Source organism: Doryrhamphus excisus, linkage group LG1 (genome assembly GCF_037039965.1).
Source record: "Doryrhamphus excisus strain RoL-2023G ecotype Guam linkage group LG1, RoL_Dexc_Guam_v1.1, whole genome shotgun sequence".
Classification (NCBI taxonomy): Eukaryota; Metazoa; Chordata; class Actinopteri; order Syngnathiformes; family Syngnathidae; genus Doryrhamphus; species Doryrhamphus excisus.
In genome coordinates, this window is record NC_136357.1 from 24,118,826 (window position 1) to 24,137,396 (window position 18,571).

General features: G+C 38.0%; 2 protein-coding genes and 1 long non-coding RNA gene across 5 annotated transcripts in view; 2 read left to right on the top strand and 1 right to left on the bottom strand.

The window, feature by feature from the left end:
* Positions 1 to 18,571, top strand: part of LOC131132447 (hatching enzyme 1.2-like) — a 147,688-nt gene that overhangs the window by 63,293 nt on the left and 65,824 nt on the right. The gene's annotated exons all lie outside the window — the stretch shown is intronic.
* LOC131132124 (uncharacterized) overlaps positions 1 to 18,571 on the top strand; it is a 28,687-nt gene that overhangs the window by 6,088 nt on the left and 4,028 nt on the right. The gene's annotated exons all lie outside the window — the stretch shown is intronic.
* On the bottom strand, positions 170 to 17,744 carry nadsyn1 (NAD synthetase 1). 3 transcript variants are annotated; one of them, XM_078792404.1, is made up of 22 exons: positions 17,672 to 17,744; positions 17,441 to 17,530; positions 16,811 to 16,871; positions 15,296 to 15,412; positions 14,986 to 15,039; positions 13,549 to 13,638; positions 12,385 to 12,436; positions 12,194 to 12,282; positions 12,001 to 12,118; positions 10,677 to 10,808; positions 9,875 to 9,946; positions 8,946 to 9,070; positions 8,803 to 8,851; positions 7,285 to 7,387; positions 6,997 to 7,165; positions 6,663 to 6,798; positions 6,483 to 6,589; positions 4,769 to 4,900; positions 4,085 to 4,154; positions 3,065 to 3,193; positions 2,389 to 2,565; positions 170 to 1,573 (listed from the first exon to the last, which is right to left on the bottom strand). In XM_078792404.1, exons 2-22 carry the CDS (start codon positions 17,523 to 17,525, stop codon positions 1,538 to 1,540), a joined length of 2,103 nt encoding a protein of 700 aa, XP_078648530.1. In that variant the 5' UTR covers positions 17,526 to 17,530; positions 17,672 to 17,744; the 3' UTR covers positions 170 to 1,537. The 3 variants fall into 3 exon arrangements, with proteins under 3 accessions (XP_078648530.1, XP_078648534.1, XP_057933417.2); XM_078792408.1 differs by having other exon boundaries at positions 17,441 to 17,536; positions 17,672 to 17,715; XM_058077434.2 differs by lacking the exon at positions 17,672 to 17,744 and having other exon boundaries at positions 17,441 to 17,665.

Genomic DNA, 18,571 nt, shown 5'->3' on the forward strand with positions numbered 1-18,571 from the left:
GTGTGATTCAATGATTATTTTTTTAATCTAAAATTTATTATTCGAATTATCATAATGATCAACAAATTAAAGGCGAAATTACAACATTATCCATGGTATCGAATCTATCCCATAATTAGCCGTATTGCCCACCACTGCTTTACATCGACTTCCGAGTCCTGATCACACAACTCAACCTAAGCGGCGCTGCGTTGTTGTTTTTTTAAAGTGAAAATAAATATTTTGCCAGCGAATCCATTCCACTTTGAAATAGCGTAAGGTGCATATTTTTATTCATGCAAGTGACAAAACTACGCAACCAGTAGTACTCCCTTCTGTGGCCAATGGCTGCAAGGAGTACTATGATGCCAGGCACCAATCAAGCCAAAGCAGTACAAGAAGAAAACTTATGATTGGCTCTTCGTGTCAGGCGCTAATATAAACAGGAAACTTCGGCTTGGTTATCATTTCCGGGTTCACGTCTTCGATTACATGACTTTTAATTGTAGTTTTTGAGTGAGCATTAGTGGTGTAGTTGCCAGCTTAAACTTGTGTTCCAAACAGTTGACTTAAGACAATTAAGTATATACATTTCTTGGTAGGGAGTTTGGTCTTCTGCATAATATATGAAGTATATTGTGAAGGGAGCACAATAATGAAACAGCATAATCAATTCAGTTTGTGGTTTCATATATTTATGTATAAAAAAGATCATTTTGGCTGCAATTTATATTTATTTTACCTGCAGGTGTCTTTAGCAGGTACATTTCACTCTATTTTGGTTTTGAGGTTAAACAAGTTAACAATATAATTAAGAAAGCCTCAAGGTTTGCCTTGGCAGGGACAGTGTTGTTTTGGAAGTGATAATCTATTTGAACTCCTCATAACACACCATAATGAGTTCCTCCTCTTGTGTAATATGTAATGCAATATGTGTAATATTTTGTTTCATGTGCTACATTGTAAATTATTTTTTTGTATAATGAAGTTATAGCCCTGCCTTTACTTTGGTGAGATCGATACAATTAGCCCGCCCAAATGGAAAGCGTCAGCGCCTAGTGAGAATAAGCGGCATGTTATCCTCACTAGGGTCGCGGGGTATCTCCTGATGCCTAACCACAATGTTTGAGTCTTTCCTTCAAATTGTACCGGAACAGATCGGGAGCTTTGGCGCTTCAGTAAAAAGCAACGTTAGCGGCATCTGGTGGAAGGGTGAAGTCAAAGCAACTGTCACTAAAATGAGTGGATCGATCCCAACGTGGGTATCAATATTGATCGATACCTAGGCTTCAGCTGGTTTGCTGCCCAACTGCTGCAGTTTCATTCAAGATGCAACCTGGCTGTGTGAAAATCAAGTTTGTGAAGTTTGCAAATAGAATTTACAAGGAAGATTAAATCATTTTTCCCTAAATTTTCCCTAAATTCACTTGAAAAAAGCAACATTCTAGAATGTTTGGTATTCATTTAGGACAATAAATTTTTCCAGATGATGCAAATCTCTGCAGCAGTCGTAGTCCCGCTGAATAACATATGTGAACTGCTGCACACTGGTAATGCCCTACGACTTTGGCATGGTTGCTGCCATCTTGGACACCTGAGGGCAAGGAAAAAAAAGATTAATGTCATCCATAGATCTTGTCCAAGATAACTAAAAATGCATGATCGCATACGACCTCATTATATCCCACCGGCCATTTTTTGTAATTTCATATGTCATGTTTGTGGCATTGTCTTTTTAATGAAAAAACTGAACTCTCTGCATAGATTTTTTTGTGCCACCTAAGTGCAGTTGGGATCGAACAGTTGGGATTCGCCGCCGTGCAAAATTAAAGTAAAAGTCATGTTAAATATTCCGTTTTCCCACAAATAATGTCTAGAAATGTTTGTGTTAAAATTTTTGTAGGCCTGTAACGGACACATTTCCAATTTTCTATTGGAAAACATGCTTTGGTTAGAGTTTGTTTTGGTTTGAGTCAGGCCTATTAGTGACGCTAACCAAGGCACAACTGTTCATATAAATGACGAATGAAACTTTCACCTTCACTGAAGACGTGATTGTTGCCCAAGACCTGATGTGGCAGTGAGACCAACACAGACACCACCTTCTTGTTTTGCCGTGAGTTATTTCTTGTACTCAATAGTGTTTCTGAGCTCAAGCGTTTGCTTTTCTTTTAATCACAGCTACAAAATAAGCCAAAAGAGAGCCAAAGAAAGTTGCAAGTGCCAGCATTTTGATATAGAAGTCTCAAGACAAGTGTCCGTTCAATGCCATTAATATCATTTCTGGTCTATGTTGATATTGTGCTTTTCCAAAACATAAACAGTACATTGTTTGTGGTCCAAACAAAGCTTTGACTTGACATAAACATCTGGTGCAGAATACAAACATCGTATAGCGTGTAGGGATACCTGACTGTCAATGGAGCGAAACTGTCGGTCCCAGCGCGTGTTGTATAGGAAGGGTCGGAGGTCAAAGCGGTTGTCGTCGGGGCTGTAGCTCTCAGCGTGGTAGGATGGAGTCACTGAGGTCATCTTGTGGCGGTTGACAGAGTACATCCTGAAGAAGTGCTTCACCTTCTGGGCAACCTTTGCATTGGGGCAACAAACAGTCAATGTCCTGTCTTGAAAAGTAGAGCTAAATTTAATTTAAATGATAAAAAGACCTTGTCTAAATGATAGGGAGTTGTTTAAAATAAATGAATAGTTTACTGTCTTATATTCTTCATTTTATCAGCTATGCTACTGGATCAGTATCGCCGACACCAGCCTAAATATTCCTCAGTATCGAAAGCGCAAAATGGTTACCAGAATGCAACCACAAATATCTGTGATGCTCTTGCATCAGAGCAGACTTGCTGTTTATTGACTAAATTGGCACTTCTAAGGTGGAGCATTTTAATGAAGCGGTATGAGGACATAACTAATCTAGTTTTTCAAGTTCCAACATTTGAATTTAGATTTTAGTATCAATGTATCCCACTGGAAGCGGTAGAAAATGAATGAATGAATGAATGAATGAATGTATCCCACTAGGCGTTCCTACTGAGTTGATAGTGAAAGACCATCCATACAAGAGATGACTCACCTCTGTGGGTGACAGCACATCCTTCCACATGTGAATGAGTTTGCAGAACATACTGAAAGGTCCACATTTAGAGATCTTCCTGAGTCGACCAATGACTGACAGTTGTGAGTAGGTTATCCCCATGTCAGCCTGGAGCAACAGGAATGGTGATGGTTACTCATGTATTCATAAAACTCCAGCTATTTGCCCCAATGGCTGGACGGGACAAACTAAACTAAACTAAAATAAATTAAACTAAACTAAAATCAACTAAATTAAACCAAATCGAATCAAATCCAATCAAATAAAACTCCAGCTATTTGCCCCAATGGCTGGACGGGGCACCAAAAAAAATAAAATAAATAAAAATAAATAAAACTCCAGCTATCACATACAGTATAGTCGGTTAGTGATTGTATCCAAGGATCAAATTCAGATATTGCATTTTTGTAACCAAAATCATTGATGGAAACAGCCAGTGTTTGACTGTGCAGTAGCAGTGTGAGGTGGTAAATGTATGTATAGTAATCCCTGGCCACGCCGCACTTCCAATATGGCGGCTTCACTCTATGACGGTTTTTCAATAATATATCCATTCTACTAACTCATTACTCTTTCATGGTTTAATACAGCTATTATTAGTCAAAACTGTAAAACTTTAAAAATGGGTAAAACTGTTGATACGTAGTATTCTACAATGGTCACTAGGTGTCAGTGATATTCATGTAATAATGGGTGAGACACACAAGCACCATCCTTGAGGCACATTTGTAGTTCAGTTCATTTAGTTACATTTGTGCTTGAAAATGCTTCATTTAGGCTAAGAATAAGTCAAACTTGCTTAAGTATGCATATTGTTTGACTAATAACAGGCAACCACGAGACAGCAATCAAATGTATACATTCATTTTTGAAAAAAACATCATAGAGTGTTGGCGCAATGTTCAGACCGTAGAGTGACATACACATTCTGTATCAGCTATCAATTGAAGAGACTTGAAGGTAAGGTTTTATGACTTAGAATAGATTCTGGTATCATACCTCGTCTGTCTGTGCCACCTGTCCATCAGCCAGAGGCTCGAGTTCAGCTGTGGGTGGAGCAGCCATGATGCTGGAATAAAAAATATATAGATTTAACAGACCTTACCTTGAATCAATGGGGAATCAAAGAGTAGTTGAAGCTAGACTAAGGGCAGAAGTCAGCATTTGTTAGCAGCAGGATGGTTTCATGCAAAAAAAAAAAAAAAAAAAGAGTACGACAGATGCAGTATTTGCTTTAAGAATGTTAATAGAGAAGTGCAGAGAAGGTCAGAGGGAGCTGCATTGTGTCTTTGTAGATGTGGAGAAAGCCTATTATAGGGAGAAGAGTTACAGAAGGTGGAAAATTGCAGAATGCAGAAGACAGGGTTGGATGGAGTGAGTAAACCCTCCTGTTAGTAAAATATTGAATATTAAATATACTGTATATTCAGTAAATATGACTGAAGGCAATGGTTTCTAAGGCAAATGCCAGAGCCCCACTGTTGGAACATTTCAGTTTTCCACAGAATGAACGAGGTGAGCCCATAAAGTAGATTATCCAATTAACCCCCCAAAAAACAAAGTGTACTAGTATGTTCAGGATCAAAATGGCATAAGCTGTGAATAAGTAATTCAAATTATTTATTTATTATTCAGGTCGTCTTTCTGGGGTGTCTATAGCTTATAGACCCCCCTCCCCCTCACCTTTTCAGAGCGGTGAGCTGGAAGTGGTCCACACAATAAAGTAGGAAGGTCTTCAGGTCATTCTTGCTGATGCCCCCAATGGGGTTGATGTCAGCACTGGAACAGTCGTACTTTGTAAAATAGCCTGTCAGACTGAGAAGAAAGGTTTTATGGAGGAGTATTGCTGAGAAAGGGAATTAGTTTTGTTGGTATTTAGACTGGTAGTGGTTTCATTTCATTTGAACATGCATCCGATTACAATTGAGTGCATCCCATAATCAGTTCCCAGTTCCACATGTCCAAAAGGAGTAGGAAGAAGCAAAGCTTATTAAATCCTACCCCTCCATCTGGTACTTTTACAATCAGTAACTGTTACATTTGTTCACTTCCTGCTTTCCTAATATAGTTCAAGTTTTTTTGTTTGTTTTTCTTTTTTCATGTACTGAAGTACGAGGTGATATGACCACACAATGACATAATAGGTACCATAGCAACTGTCAATATTAACTGAAGAATTGGTTCGGGATTCATCATTTATTCATAAATATGTCAGGTCAATCAACATTATCTGATCAGCATGTAAAGCCATATGTTCCCACACAAAAATCATGTAATCCCTTATTTCCCTACTGAGAGTGTTGCCCCCATGACCTGGACCCGGTTAAGCGGAATGGAACACTCTACAACAGGGGTGGGCAAACTACGGCCCGGGGGCCACACGCGGCCCGCCAAGCGTTTGAATCCGGCCCGCCAGTTGCTTTCTAAGTATTTCAACTTTTAACATACAAACTAGCGACAAGATTTGCAAGTCGGATGTCTTATTTAGTAAAAAAAAAAAAATAATAAAAACTGTAAAATTTAATTACATAGTTTGATGTGGTCTGATTAAAGTGTTAAAGTGTTAAAGTGTCCTGAAAAAATAAATAAATAAAATATAATAAATACATAATAAATAAATACATAATAAATAAATACATAATAAATAAATACATAAATAATAAATAAAATATAATAAATACATAATAAATAAATACATAAATAATAAATAAAATATAATAAATACATAATAAATAAAATATAATAAATACATAATAAATAAACAATAATAATAAATAATAAAGTTAAACAAATAATTCAAGAAAAATTATAAAAGTGTGTGTGTTAAATATATGTTCTGGCCCCCCGGCTTTTAACATACAAACTAGTGACAAGACCTGCAAGTCGGATGTCTTACTTAGTAAAAAAAAAAAAAAAAAAAAACTGTAAAGTTTAATTACATAGTTTGATGTGGTCTGATGGTTAAAGTGTCCTGAAAAAAAAAAAAAAAAAAATAAATACATAATAAATAAATAATAAATCCAATATAATAAATACATAATAAATAATAAATACAATAAATACATAATAAATAAATAAAATATAATAAACACATAATAAATAAATACATAAATAATAAATATACATTTTAAAAAATAAGTTAGACAAATAATTCAAGAAAAATGATAAAAGTGTGTGTGTTAAATATATGTTCTGGCCCCCCCGGACAATTTTGTTAACTCAATGCGGCCCACCAGTCAAAATACTATATGCCCACCCCTGCTCTACAATGTACAGTGAAATGTGCTCCCTGCCTGAGAATCAGTGGTCCAGCTCCATGTGTCCAAACTGCAGGACAATTGTGTTTGAAGTTTGTACTTTGGAGGTTTCACACGATGCAAAATTCTAAATAAGTTACCTCTCATCGACATTGGCTGAGCCTAGCACCAACAACCCTCCTGCTTTTCCTCGAGTCCACAGACTTAGTTGGGCAAAGAGATAGGCCAGCACCATCCTGACCCTGGCCTACTGACACAGTGCATGTTGTGTAAGTAAGTGTAAGGCTGTAAAAGGATGAGAGAGAACTACTAAAACACACCTGTACATTCTGCAATGCCAAGTTTTCCCTGTGGCTTCCACCATTGGCACGAAATGCAGGCCACTTCCCAGTGACCATCGAGAAGACACCCAGAATACCTTTCACAGCCATGTCGATATTTACATTCATATGCGTGCTGAAAACCAAGAAAACTCATTATGGTTCATTTCCCAAATTAATACCAATTCTTTGTGTCTCTTGCGCTTTCAGTTTTTCCAAAAATAAATCAAAGAAAAAGTCGTACTTAGTCCATGTGTGTCTAATGTGTACTTGAGTACCCCTTAAAAAGTAAATCTAAAATTATACACATACTAAAACAGGTGATCTTGCCTACCTGCCAATCTGACCGGCCAACTCTATGGCACGGTTGCAAGTGTCCTGTGATGAGTTTTCAGTGGCCATGTAGCAAGTGGTGAAGATATGACCACAGAGCTCCCTTGGCTGCTGAGGGAAGTAGGATTCTTCTCCAACTATCCTACGAACATCTTCCAGTACCTGCTTATCTGAAGGTGAAAGCAGTTTTTTATTGCTCACTACCCAATAACCAACAAAACGCCCCATCTGCAGAGATGCACAAGGAGATGTGAAATGTTATGAATGTATGGAAAGTAAAGCTACTCACTGCCGTTTGCTACAGCTCTGCAGACCAGCACACACATGGAGTAGACGATACAAGCTGTTGAGGAGCTGTCAACACCCCCACTTAGCGGCAACAGAAATCCAGCCTATGTGGATAAAATTAGTGGTAGAGTAGATCCCTGCTTCTGGCAGTCGTTATTATCCCAGATTACCCGTTAAAAAAACCCCAAATAATTGAAAAGCCAACAGGTCTACTTTGTTTTTTATGTTTGTTTTCGACATTTGAAACAAGCCTGGGCTATGCTTCTACGTGTCTGCATGTCTGTAGTAACATAAATTTGCCTTCCCTTTTTTTCACACAAAACAAACCAAGGGATCATACTTTACCGCATGGACTGTGAGGGTATCACAATAAAAGGTTTAATATACAGTGGAGTAAAAAAGTGTTTGCTCCCTTCCTGATTTCTTTTTTTTTTGCAAATTTATCACACTGTTTCAGATCATCAAACAAATGAGACCACTCTTACAACAACGGCAATCAAACGTTTGTGATAACTTGCAATGGGTCTCTTGCAGCATAGTAGCATGAGTCTCATCTCACTCATGTAGAATTGTTGTCATTCAGCCACACATCAAGTGCCTCTTTCAGGTCACACCACAGCATCTCAGTAGGATTCAGGTCTGGACTTTGACAAGGCCACACCTAAGTCTTCATTTTGTTTTTCTTCAGCCATACAGAGGTGGTCTTACTGGCCTGCAGTTCTTTGGATGTTGTTGTGGGGTCTTTTGTGACCTCTTGGATAAGTCATCACTGCGATCTTGGGGTCATTTTGGTTGGCCAGCCACTGCTGGGTGGGTTTCACTGTTTCCATGTTTTTGTGTTGTCATTCATTCATTCATTTTTTACCACGTATCCTCACGAGGGTCGCGGGGGTGCTTGAGCCTATCCTATGATATTTAAATTTGTTTGATGATCTGAAACATTTCAGTATGACAAACATGCAAAAAAAAAAGACAAATCACACCACTATACAACTTCTGCGTGACTCGTATTCCATCAGTTCTTGATGATCTTCCATTATCATTCATTAGTCATGACTAGCTATACATTTTATATTTTAAATGGGTTTAATAAGTATGTAAGGCACATTTATGGATTAAACATACATTGTGTCACGACTGAAGAAAGAAGGGGAGGGTTCTGCAGATGAATCTAATTGAATAATTACAATAGTCACTCTTATTGCAAATGTTGATCAGAAATCTGAGGATAAAGTCATCAATCTCGCAGGACTAATGGTGCTGTGATATCCATCCGCGTCTTCCATGCTGCGTATCGTCATTAGGTTCGCAGGGGTATGCTGGAGCCTATCCCAGCGGACTTAGGGTGAGAGGCTGGGTACAACCTGGATTTGTTGCCAGTCAATCGCAGGGTACATATTAACAATAATTGACACTCACATTGATACCTATAGACAATTTAAAGCCTCCAATTAACCTAACATGCATGTTTTTGGAATGTGGGAGGAAATAAAAACTGAATTATTTGCATTTTGCTCACCTGTCCACTCCTCCTGAGGTAGTCCCACAGCCAGCAGGCCGGCCCAAGGCTAAAGAACACATGCGGCAACTTTAAGGAAGGCTGTCTCTCAATAGCTGCAACACGCTATTAGTTTTTCGGGCCAAAAAGAAACAAATCTGTACCTGATCTCTTCCTCTGGTGTATGGAAGCTCCATGTAATTGGTTGGTGGGGGGTGAGCCAGGCATCATCATTACTGGATAAAGAAAAGTCTACTTTGATCCTACAGGAGGGTTTGGAGTCACTTCCCTGGAAGACAAGCACCGAGTAAAGCAAGACTACTACATAAAAGAAGGCACCAAGACCAGTACACAGGAAACTAGAGTTGCTGTTGCTCAGAAAAACACTGCCCCTAGTGTTTTGGGAGAGAATTGCTCAGCCCTCAGTTGTGATCTCATGAAACATTTATCAACACTTTATTCATTCATTTTCTACTGATTATCCTCACAAAGGTCACAGGGGGTGCTGGAGCCTATCCCAGCTGTCTTCGGGCGAGAGGCGGGGTACACCCTGGACTGGTGGCCAGCCAATCACAGGGCACATATAGACAAACAACCATTCACACTAACATTCATACAATTCAGACAATTTGGAGTCATCAATTAACCTAGCATGTTTTTGGAATGTGGGAGGAACATGCAAACTCCACACAGAGATGGCCGAGGGTGGGATTGAACTCGGGTCTCCTAGCTGTGAGGTCTGTGCGCTAACCACTTGGCATGGCACTACAAAACTAAAGTCAAATTCTTTGCCATATTTGACGTTTCTAAAAACAAAGCAAAACAACGATGTTACCTGGTAAGTAATTACATTTATGAAGGGGTCATACTGTTGCTAATTCCTTTTTAGGTGAAGTAACTTGGAACTATAATGAATTGCTTTTTGAGTAACTTGTAACTGCTCATGAGCCATCATGTTTAGACTTACATTAAACTCTCTTCTTATTCATTATTTTTGCTCAGTACTCCATTTGTCATCATTAGTATTACTCTTACTACACACACTGTTGATTTAGTTTTGTGAGAAAAACTTGAGGAATACAGAAGGCGTCACCATCTGCAGCCGACATAACTCTCCTCTGTAGCAGCGTACATCTTCAAGGTCCAAAGTGGCTGTGATCACTTCCTGAAAGTTCAACACAACGCAACGTCAATTTGATCCAAGCCATTTCACTATGGATCAGTTGCACTACCAGTTTTACAAAGCATATATCATATGCAGCTGTGTTGAAAAAGTCTTCCTGGTTTTCTGCACGTTTGTCACAATTAAATGTTTCAGATCAAACTCATTTAAATATTAGTCAATGACAACACAACTGAACACAATGCAGTTTTAAAATTAAACATTTTATTATTAAGGAAGAAAAAGAGTCCAAACCGACATGACCTTGTGTGGAAAAAGTGATTGCCCCTTTGTTAAAACTAAAGATCTATCAGTCTGGCAGAGGTTATGAAGCCATTTCTAAAGCTTTGGGACTCCAGAGAGCCATTATCCACAAATGGCAATAACATGGAACAGTGGTGAATCTTCCCAAAACACCCCCAACAGGTTTAGGTTTAGGAGCAGTCACTTTTTCACACAGCGTCATGAAGGTTAGAATTTTTTTCATCCCTTAATAATAAAAAGTTTAATCTTGAACTGCATTTTGTGTGCAGTTGTGTTGTCATTGACCCATATTTAAATTTTATGTTTTATGTTTTATCTAAAACATAACATTTTGACAAACGTGCAAAAAAATAAGAAATGAGAAAGGGGAAAGACACATTTTCACATTATTGTATCTGTTTAACTGTATAGAGAAATGTATTTATCCCATGAAGGAAATCAGGAAGGTTGTTCTCATTGGAAAACTTACCACATCATTCAAAGAGAACTGTGATCCGTGTGCCACAATGTCCCCATTGATGGCCACCATGGCACAACCATCATAATACAGCCGGTCTCCATCACACCCCTTCTGATTTGCATACAGGTAGATCCCGCCACTCTACATGAACAGACAAAATATACAGTGATACAAATGTCTGAAAGCAACCCAATCAAAAAACCTTATTTGAACCCCTACATACTGTTCATATGGGGCCTGGTGGCTATTTGGTTGTTTTTCTCTTGGCCAGCGGGTCATTCTTAGAATACAATTTAACAAGAAAAACAAACCAAAAAAATGCACTGATGTTAAAAGATTGAGTTCAAAACAACAAAATATTTGCAATCCAATAAAAAATCCAATAAAAAAAATAAAAAAAATCCAAAATCCAATAAAAAAGAGAATATTGTAATATTATGAGAATAATGAGAATCATTTTAGTAGCACAAAGTTGGAAAATTACAGAAAATATGTATTATTATTATTATTATTATTATTATCAATATGTACAAGAGTACACAGACAATGGATGAAGTTGTAATTTATTTTAAATTAGTCTGGAAAATATTATTGGAATAAAGTCAAATTATAACAAGACAATTTACAAGAAGACGGTCAAAATAGGAAGAGGAAAAAATTATTTTAAGGAGAAAATAAATTATAATTTCCAAAGAATAAGCTCATAATATTATGAGGAAAAATAATGAGAAGGAGTTTTTTTTTCTATAAGTATATATGTAGCATATCTACATGTGTTGTTTTACAACAGCTTCTCAAATAGTGGGGCGGGCCCCCCTGGGGAGGGGGGGGGGGCATGAGTGCAGACCTGCCAACATGTACAAATTTGTAGTACTCAACATGCAATTCCACTCTTGAATACGCTCTTGCTTGCTTTCTATTTCGTTGCATTTGTCTGCTTTGAGTTTCAAGTTCAGTCTGTACAAGACTGAAGCATGAATACACATTATCAGTTTCTCTAGTATTTCAAATCGGGGAGGGCCTTAAAACATTTTGGTTTCATAACATCCTGTAAAAGATATCAATATATCGCTCTGCAAATAGAAAGCGACACCTGCCTCTCGCCTGAACGTCAGCTAGGATATGGAATGGGGGGTTGGAGGGTTCAGGGATGGATGGATGGATTCTACTGTACATCGTTTACTGCTGTCAAACGTCAGAATGAATGACATTGGACCTGAACAGTATGTAAGGCTCAAACATCTTGATGATTGAATGAATTAAGAAACACACAGTATATTGCTTATGCAAAGTGTGATTCCAAATTGTTAGTCAACTATTTGACACGACCTACCTTGGTGGTTGCTGACTTGATCAAGTCGATCCTCTGGCCAGCTTTTCGGAGCGCGTGGTGACTTGCAGAGGAGTTTGTAAAGATTTCAATCCCATCAAGGCCCATCTGAATATGAGGGCTGATCCAAATAGTCCATAGCATTAAATCTATCGCAATAATTGACAGAGATGATTCATTTGCATAGTTGTGTTACCTTGTGGGGTGCCAAAGCTCTTCACACATTTCTGTACCAATGCACGTATCCTTGGTGGAGAGCACACAATCCCCAAATGGGACTGTATCCTGATGAACACAAGAGTAGACATTGGCACGCTACCGAGAAGACAAAATCTCAATCCTGCATGAACAAGGGGGGCATTTATATATATATATATATATATATACCTGTCCTGTGACCAGCTGGATCATCCTGGGCAGGAAGTACTCCTCTACTGTCCTTGAACACACAAGCAGAGTATTTCGTCCATGTGTATGTTTTACAAAGCTGAGTATCTTCCCGTTAGGACATTGGCGCAAAAGATAGTGCTTTAAATCATCAAAATACAGCAAGATACTACAACTATTACTATTACTGTTACTGTTATCATCAGTGTACGTGTTAATGCATGACCACAGCATGGCTATCAAACAATGCAACATTGTTAGAGGGTTTTTTTTAATACAGGGTTTCAAAGTGGAAATACTGTAGGTATAATCCCAATGACAGAATTCTAAAATAGCTGAAATTAACTTGTTTTCTTGTGTTATAATGCACAGAAAAGGGAAAGAAATATGTGTTCTTGTTTCACATAAAGATTGTGAATGATGGGCAATATTTTTTAAAAGTGCAGTTCCCATTTAATAATTTATTTCAACTCCTCTTTTTCCATGTCCCAAAAACATGGAAAAAACCCTGGAACACTGGACCAGCTCTACACCCCTGTAAGGGTACTGGTGCATGGGGGTTTGCCCAACTGGTCCATATGTGTTGTTTGGACTTGGAAAAGACATTCAATCATGCCACCATTATAATGATATGATAATGATAGTGTAAGATGATCCATAAACCGATGGAATCAGAGTCACGGTCTCGCCTTTAGCCTGGCTCTCGTGCTAGCTGGCGCTACAGCCGTGTTTCTGTCTGACCCACAATCCTCCACTGACGTCAGATGGTTACATCATACGCAACATAACAATATGACTTGACTTGAATTATGCTGTACATTTTATGCTTTGTTGCCACACATTTGTAAACAATTACCAATTTGGGTAACAAGATGTATTTTAAAAAAAGACCTAAGAAACATCATTAAAAAGTGTCTTTTTGTTGGACCAAAAATTCAGAAATAATCACGATAATTCAGTAATCTACTACCATTTTCTACCTCTTAATCGTGCTCAGGATCAAGGCTTTTTCAGTCCTTCAGTCACTACCAGACATGTCAGTTAACAACAATCCTAATATGTCAATATGGGATTTTTTAAAAATCAAGCAATGGTTTCTTTTTAAATCAAACATTGTACCATAAAGCACAAATGCCAGCTTTCAAGGTTTCCAAGATGACCAACCTCAACTTGGTCCAGGGTGAGAACCAACGCATCTCTCTGTAGTTGCCATGGTTGGCCATCACAATCTTTGGCCGAATCAACAGGATCTGTCTGAGGATGGAAAAGAAATCTTTTAGCGTGAAATAGTATCATTCAAGTACTCATAATGTCAGGATAGCTTTGCTTCTTCCTACTCCTTTTGGACATGTGGAACTGTGAACTGATTATGTGATGCACTCAATTGTAATCTGATGCATGTTCAAATGAAATTAAACCATTACCATTGGCACACACCATAGTTTGAGGAAGTAGACTGTAGACCAGGGGTCGGGAACCTTTTTGGCTAAGAGAGCCATGAAGGCCAGATATTTTAAAATGTGTATCTGTGAGAGCCATATACATTTTTTTAAACATTGAATGCAATAAAATGTGTGCATTTTTATGTAAGACCAACAGTTTTAGATAATGGGCTCTAATTACGTAGACCAGGCACACTACCCCACGCCAATGGGGTGTGGCCAGCACACTTTCGTGAGCAGCGCAGTGTCTAATAATAAATCAAATACTTGCTGCCATTAATGCAACTTCTGCTGCTGCATAGTTTTGCACCATACTCCGTATATTTCATTCTTTTGGCCATCTTTGCCAGAAGGCTTGGTTCTGCAGCTTTAGCTAGGTGACTATTTGACTAAAGGAGAAAAGTTTATATTTACATGTTGACGTCTCAATGACCGAGGTAGACTACCGCATTACCCAGTAATAATCGAGTTTTGGCGTTTGACCTGGAAAATATCAGGAAAGATGGATATGGTCGGCCGTATTGCAGTAGAAAATAGATGGACGAATTAAAATGCATAAAAAAGTTGTTGATTTTAATATTATTTTTAACAGTCATTTCTGTGATGTTTACTTTAAAATGTTAGCAAAAATACATTTTTATTGTGATAAGAAATGCTTGAGAGCCAGATACAGTCATCAAAAGAGCCCTACCTGGCTCCCGAGCCATAGGTTCCCTACCTCTGCTGTAGACCCACAAACAAATATTGAGCAGAAATGGACAATAAATAGCTTTGGGTGAAATCATTTCTTTTACAAATTACTTTTCTTTGAGGTTTGCTTCTTTTTTTTTTTTCTTAGAATAATTAGAGTTATGCATGTTCTCCCCGTGCATGCGTGGGTTTTCTCCGGGTACTCCGGTTTCCTCCCACATTCCAAAAACATGCTAGGTTAATTGGCCACTCCAATTTGTCCATAGGTATGAATGTGAGTGTGAATGGTTGTTTGTCTATATGTGCCCTGTGATTGGCTGGCCACCAGTCCAGGGTGTACCCCGCCTGTCGCCCGAAGACAGCTGGGATAGGCTCCAGCACCCCCGCGAGGATAAGGGGTAGAAAATGAATGAATGAATGAATTAGAGTTATCTATAAGTATATAAAATGTGACAAATTTCAAAGTTACCTGTTGAGGAAAATCACCCGGCAGTTGTATCGTATGTTGTGATGCATGATGGGCCTGGAGGGAAACAACACTTTAACAAGTACTACATCACATCAGTGCTGTAATAGCAGCTTGGAAGAAACTGAAACAAGTATAGTAACTGAATATTGTATACAGTCGTGGAAAGATGTATTAGACTTACTTGTTCATTTCACTGCCTGGTACGACAACTAAATGTTTACTGTATTTATTCGGACAAATACAGAGTCCAAATACCGAGTCCTGCCCACAACTGCACATGTGAATGTATTTAAGTAAAGGAAATACTTACATCCCAACATCACAGATGATGTCCTGGGTGATGGGAGATTCTAATAGCTTCTGAAGAACTTCAAACGAGTGGAGCAGTGTATCCGATTCATAGAAGTGGTCTGCACAGCCATAGCCACTGTAAAAAGGAACAATGACAAGGAAGGTGATTGTATTGCAATCGCTCCTCCGCAGTTACATTTCACAATCTGTTGTTATAGAAGATAGAAGACTTATCCACAACATTTTGACAAAGTCAAAATAAAGAAGTGTCATTTAATGAATGTGATTAAATGCAATAGAGAGCAGATGATAAATTGTAAATGTGACTACGTAGAAACCAAAATGACATATTGTTATGTCAAAAGATATATTAATAAATCATGCTGGTTCCTGCTTAAATACAGCCTATTATTAGCCAAAAATATGCACATTTTACGTATTTTTTTGCAGAATTTAAGCCTTTTCAATATTGGTACTGTAACATGGGGTGAGACAATGTAGGGTGCACAAGCACTAGACTTTTTTTTGCTGTAGACTGAAAACATTTGAGTTTGACATTAAAAGATAAATATGACAGCAGACAATATGTCAGCTTTTATTTTCAGGCGTTTACATCTGGATCGAATGCACAACCCTGAAGACAGCACCCAAAATAACACTGAATGTCAACACTTGTTTTTTAGGATAGGATTTGTTAGGCCTGTCACAATAACAAATGTTGCTGGTCGATGATCGTGCTATAAATTATCAACTGATACTTGATAATGTCGACCTTAAAAAGCTTATTATTCAAAGATCATTGTGTTATGTCCCGTTTGAGCCACTAGATGGTACTCAAGTGTACTGTACCTATGTGAGGCACACTACAGGTACAGTACTTTGGCTACGAATGTCGACTCGCCACTCCAACTCGTGGTGTCAAAACAACTACACACAGCAACACATAGGTGAATAAAACAGACAATACACTACCAACGTATCATGCAGAATATTAAGCAACTGCTATGTGAGCTCAAACCATGTGCTTTCCAGCCATTTACAAAAAGTGCAAAAATTACAAAACAGGCTGGGAAATGGAAAGACTATATACATAGATTGGCTCTGGTAAGAATTATTCGTGTTAACTGCTAGCTTTGTGTAGCTCCCGCCTCCAAAACTGGCACAAAGAGTAAATCCAGCTTGTCATCCAGCCTGTGGAGCAGATGCGCTTACAGCTATGTGAATTTATAGAGGGCTCATAATTACCGACCTGTTTTTTTTATTGTTTGATAAATCAATATCTCCATTCTCGTGACAGGTCTGACAGACTGCATTTAGAGGTGAAAACAACATGAAACCCAGAGAGCTCTCTATGGGTGTAAAAGAAGCATTTGTCAATTAAATAATTAAAAGCCCATAATTAATATGACATTTATGTTCATGTGGAGTGTGTGAAAAAGTCTGACCACATGCGTGCTTAACCTCCAATTGAGGGGTTTTGGAATAATACCAGATCAGAAAAAAGATCATAATCAGAAAAAAATCATAATCATACCAGATTTCCAGTTCTGGCCCCAGTCTGTATTTGGCTCCATTTGCTTTTGCAATCTCAATGCCTGTAAATAAACAGAACACATTCATTGTGTGACTGTGTGAACACAAAACAGACCCGTGATTTGGATCTAAAAGTACAAGGTGACTGAGTATTAATATGTTTGTGTTTTTGCATTTCAGACCCGAGTTCAATTCCACCCTTGCATGTTCTCCCCGTGCATGCGTGGGTTTTCTCCGGGTACTCCGGTTTCCTCCCACATTCCAAAAACATGCTAGGTTAATTGGCGACTCCAAATTGTCCATAGGTATGAATGTGAGTGTGAATGGTTGTTTGTCTATATGTGCCCTGTGATTGGCTGGCCACCAGTCCAGGGTGTACACCGCCTCTTGCCCGAAGACAGCTGGGATAGGCTCCAGCACACCCCATAAGCGGTAGAAAATGAATGAATGTATGTATATCATTTTTAGATGTTGGTTTGAAAATGTCTTCCAGTCGTCATTTGCATCACTCATTATCCTAGGTTTTATCTGTTGTCATTCAGCATGCAGAAGTTTGTATTTCCCCCTTTTTTGTTAATGATGGTCATGACGACGATGAAAGTGAAGCAAAAGTCAAAAGTAATAAACTTACTGTTTAGTATTCTCTCCAAGTTGCCGTCAAAGTCCAAAGCCCACTGATTTAAGGAGCAAGTAGCAAGAGTCACTTTCCGCCCCATTTTTCCTGTTACTCCGATAGAATTAAAGGTTTTATAAGTCACTACCTCAGTCCTGGGTGAATCACATTACAATTTAACAATCGCCGGTTACGTATCAATGCAATATCTAATAAAATCTGATTTTCTTCACTTTTTTTAATGTTTACCTTCCTGTCAGCGCCCTTTCTTCTTCTTGTGTCGTCTAGCGTTGTAGCGAATAAATTTGGTAGTTCAATACCGCCATCATATGGCAAGACTGTGGTACTACATCTACCTTTTATTTGATGAATTGGTGGTCTTTTCTTTACATTTTTACTTTACGCAGGGGTGTTCAAACCTTTTCCACCGAGGGCCACACACTGAAAAATGAAAGAATGCCAGGGACACTTTGATCATTTTTAATTTTTGACTTTATGTAACATTGTGACGTTTCCAAGAATTCCAACTTTTCATTGTTTTGTTGGTTTCTCATATTATTACATTTTAAAGTCTTTTTTCTTTAATATTTAAACTTAAAAGTTATGTCAAAATACTGTATTACGTTTTTCTTGTAAAATTTTGACTTTTTCTCATTAGATTAGAACTTTTTACCCTAAATATCTAGACTTTATTCCTGTTTCATGACTGCAGGTTTTTTCTGTTTTTATAGTTTTATTGGAAAATTATATTTTTAGAATGTGCCAATAAAAACACTAATGGCCGTCAACGGTCCACGGGCCGTACTTTGGACACCACTGATTTAACCCATCAGAATGTGTTTAAAGTAAAATGATGATTATACACCCACAAGAATAAAGAAACACAAACAAAATTCTGACACCTGCAAACAAAATGTATGGTTTCAATAATTATGGTTAAAAAAATCACTATTTTACATTTTAAATCCATTTATTGTTTGATTGGATAAAAAGACACACATTTCTGTCCATATATATAAAGTCGTTCCTTGCCATATCAATCTCAGAATTTCGCAGCTTCACTCACATTAATGAATAAATCATTGCTGTTTTGTAGTTGATTGCGGCTTATTTTTAGTCAAAGAATATGTATATGTTAGCAAATTTGCC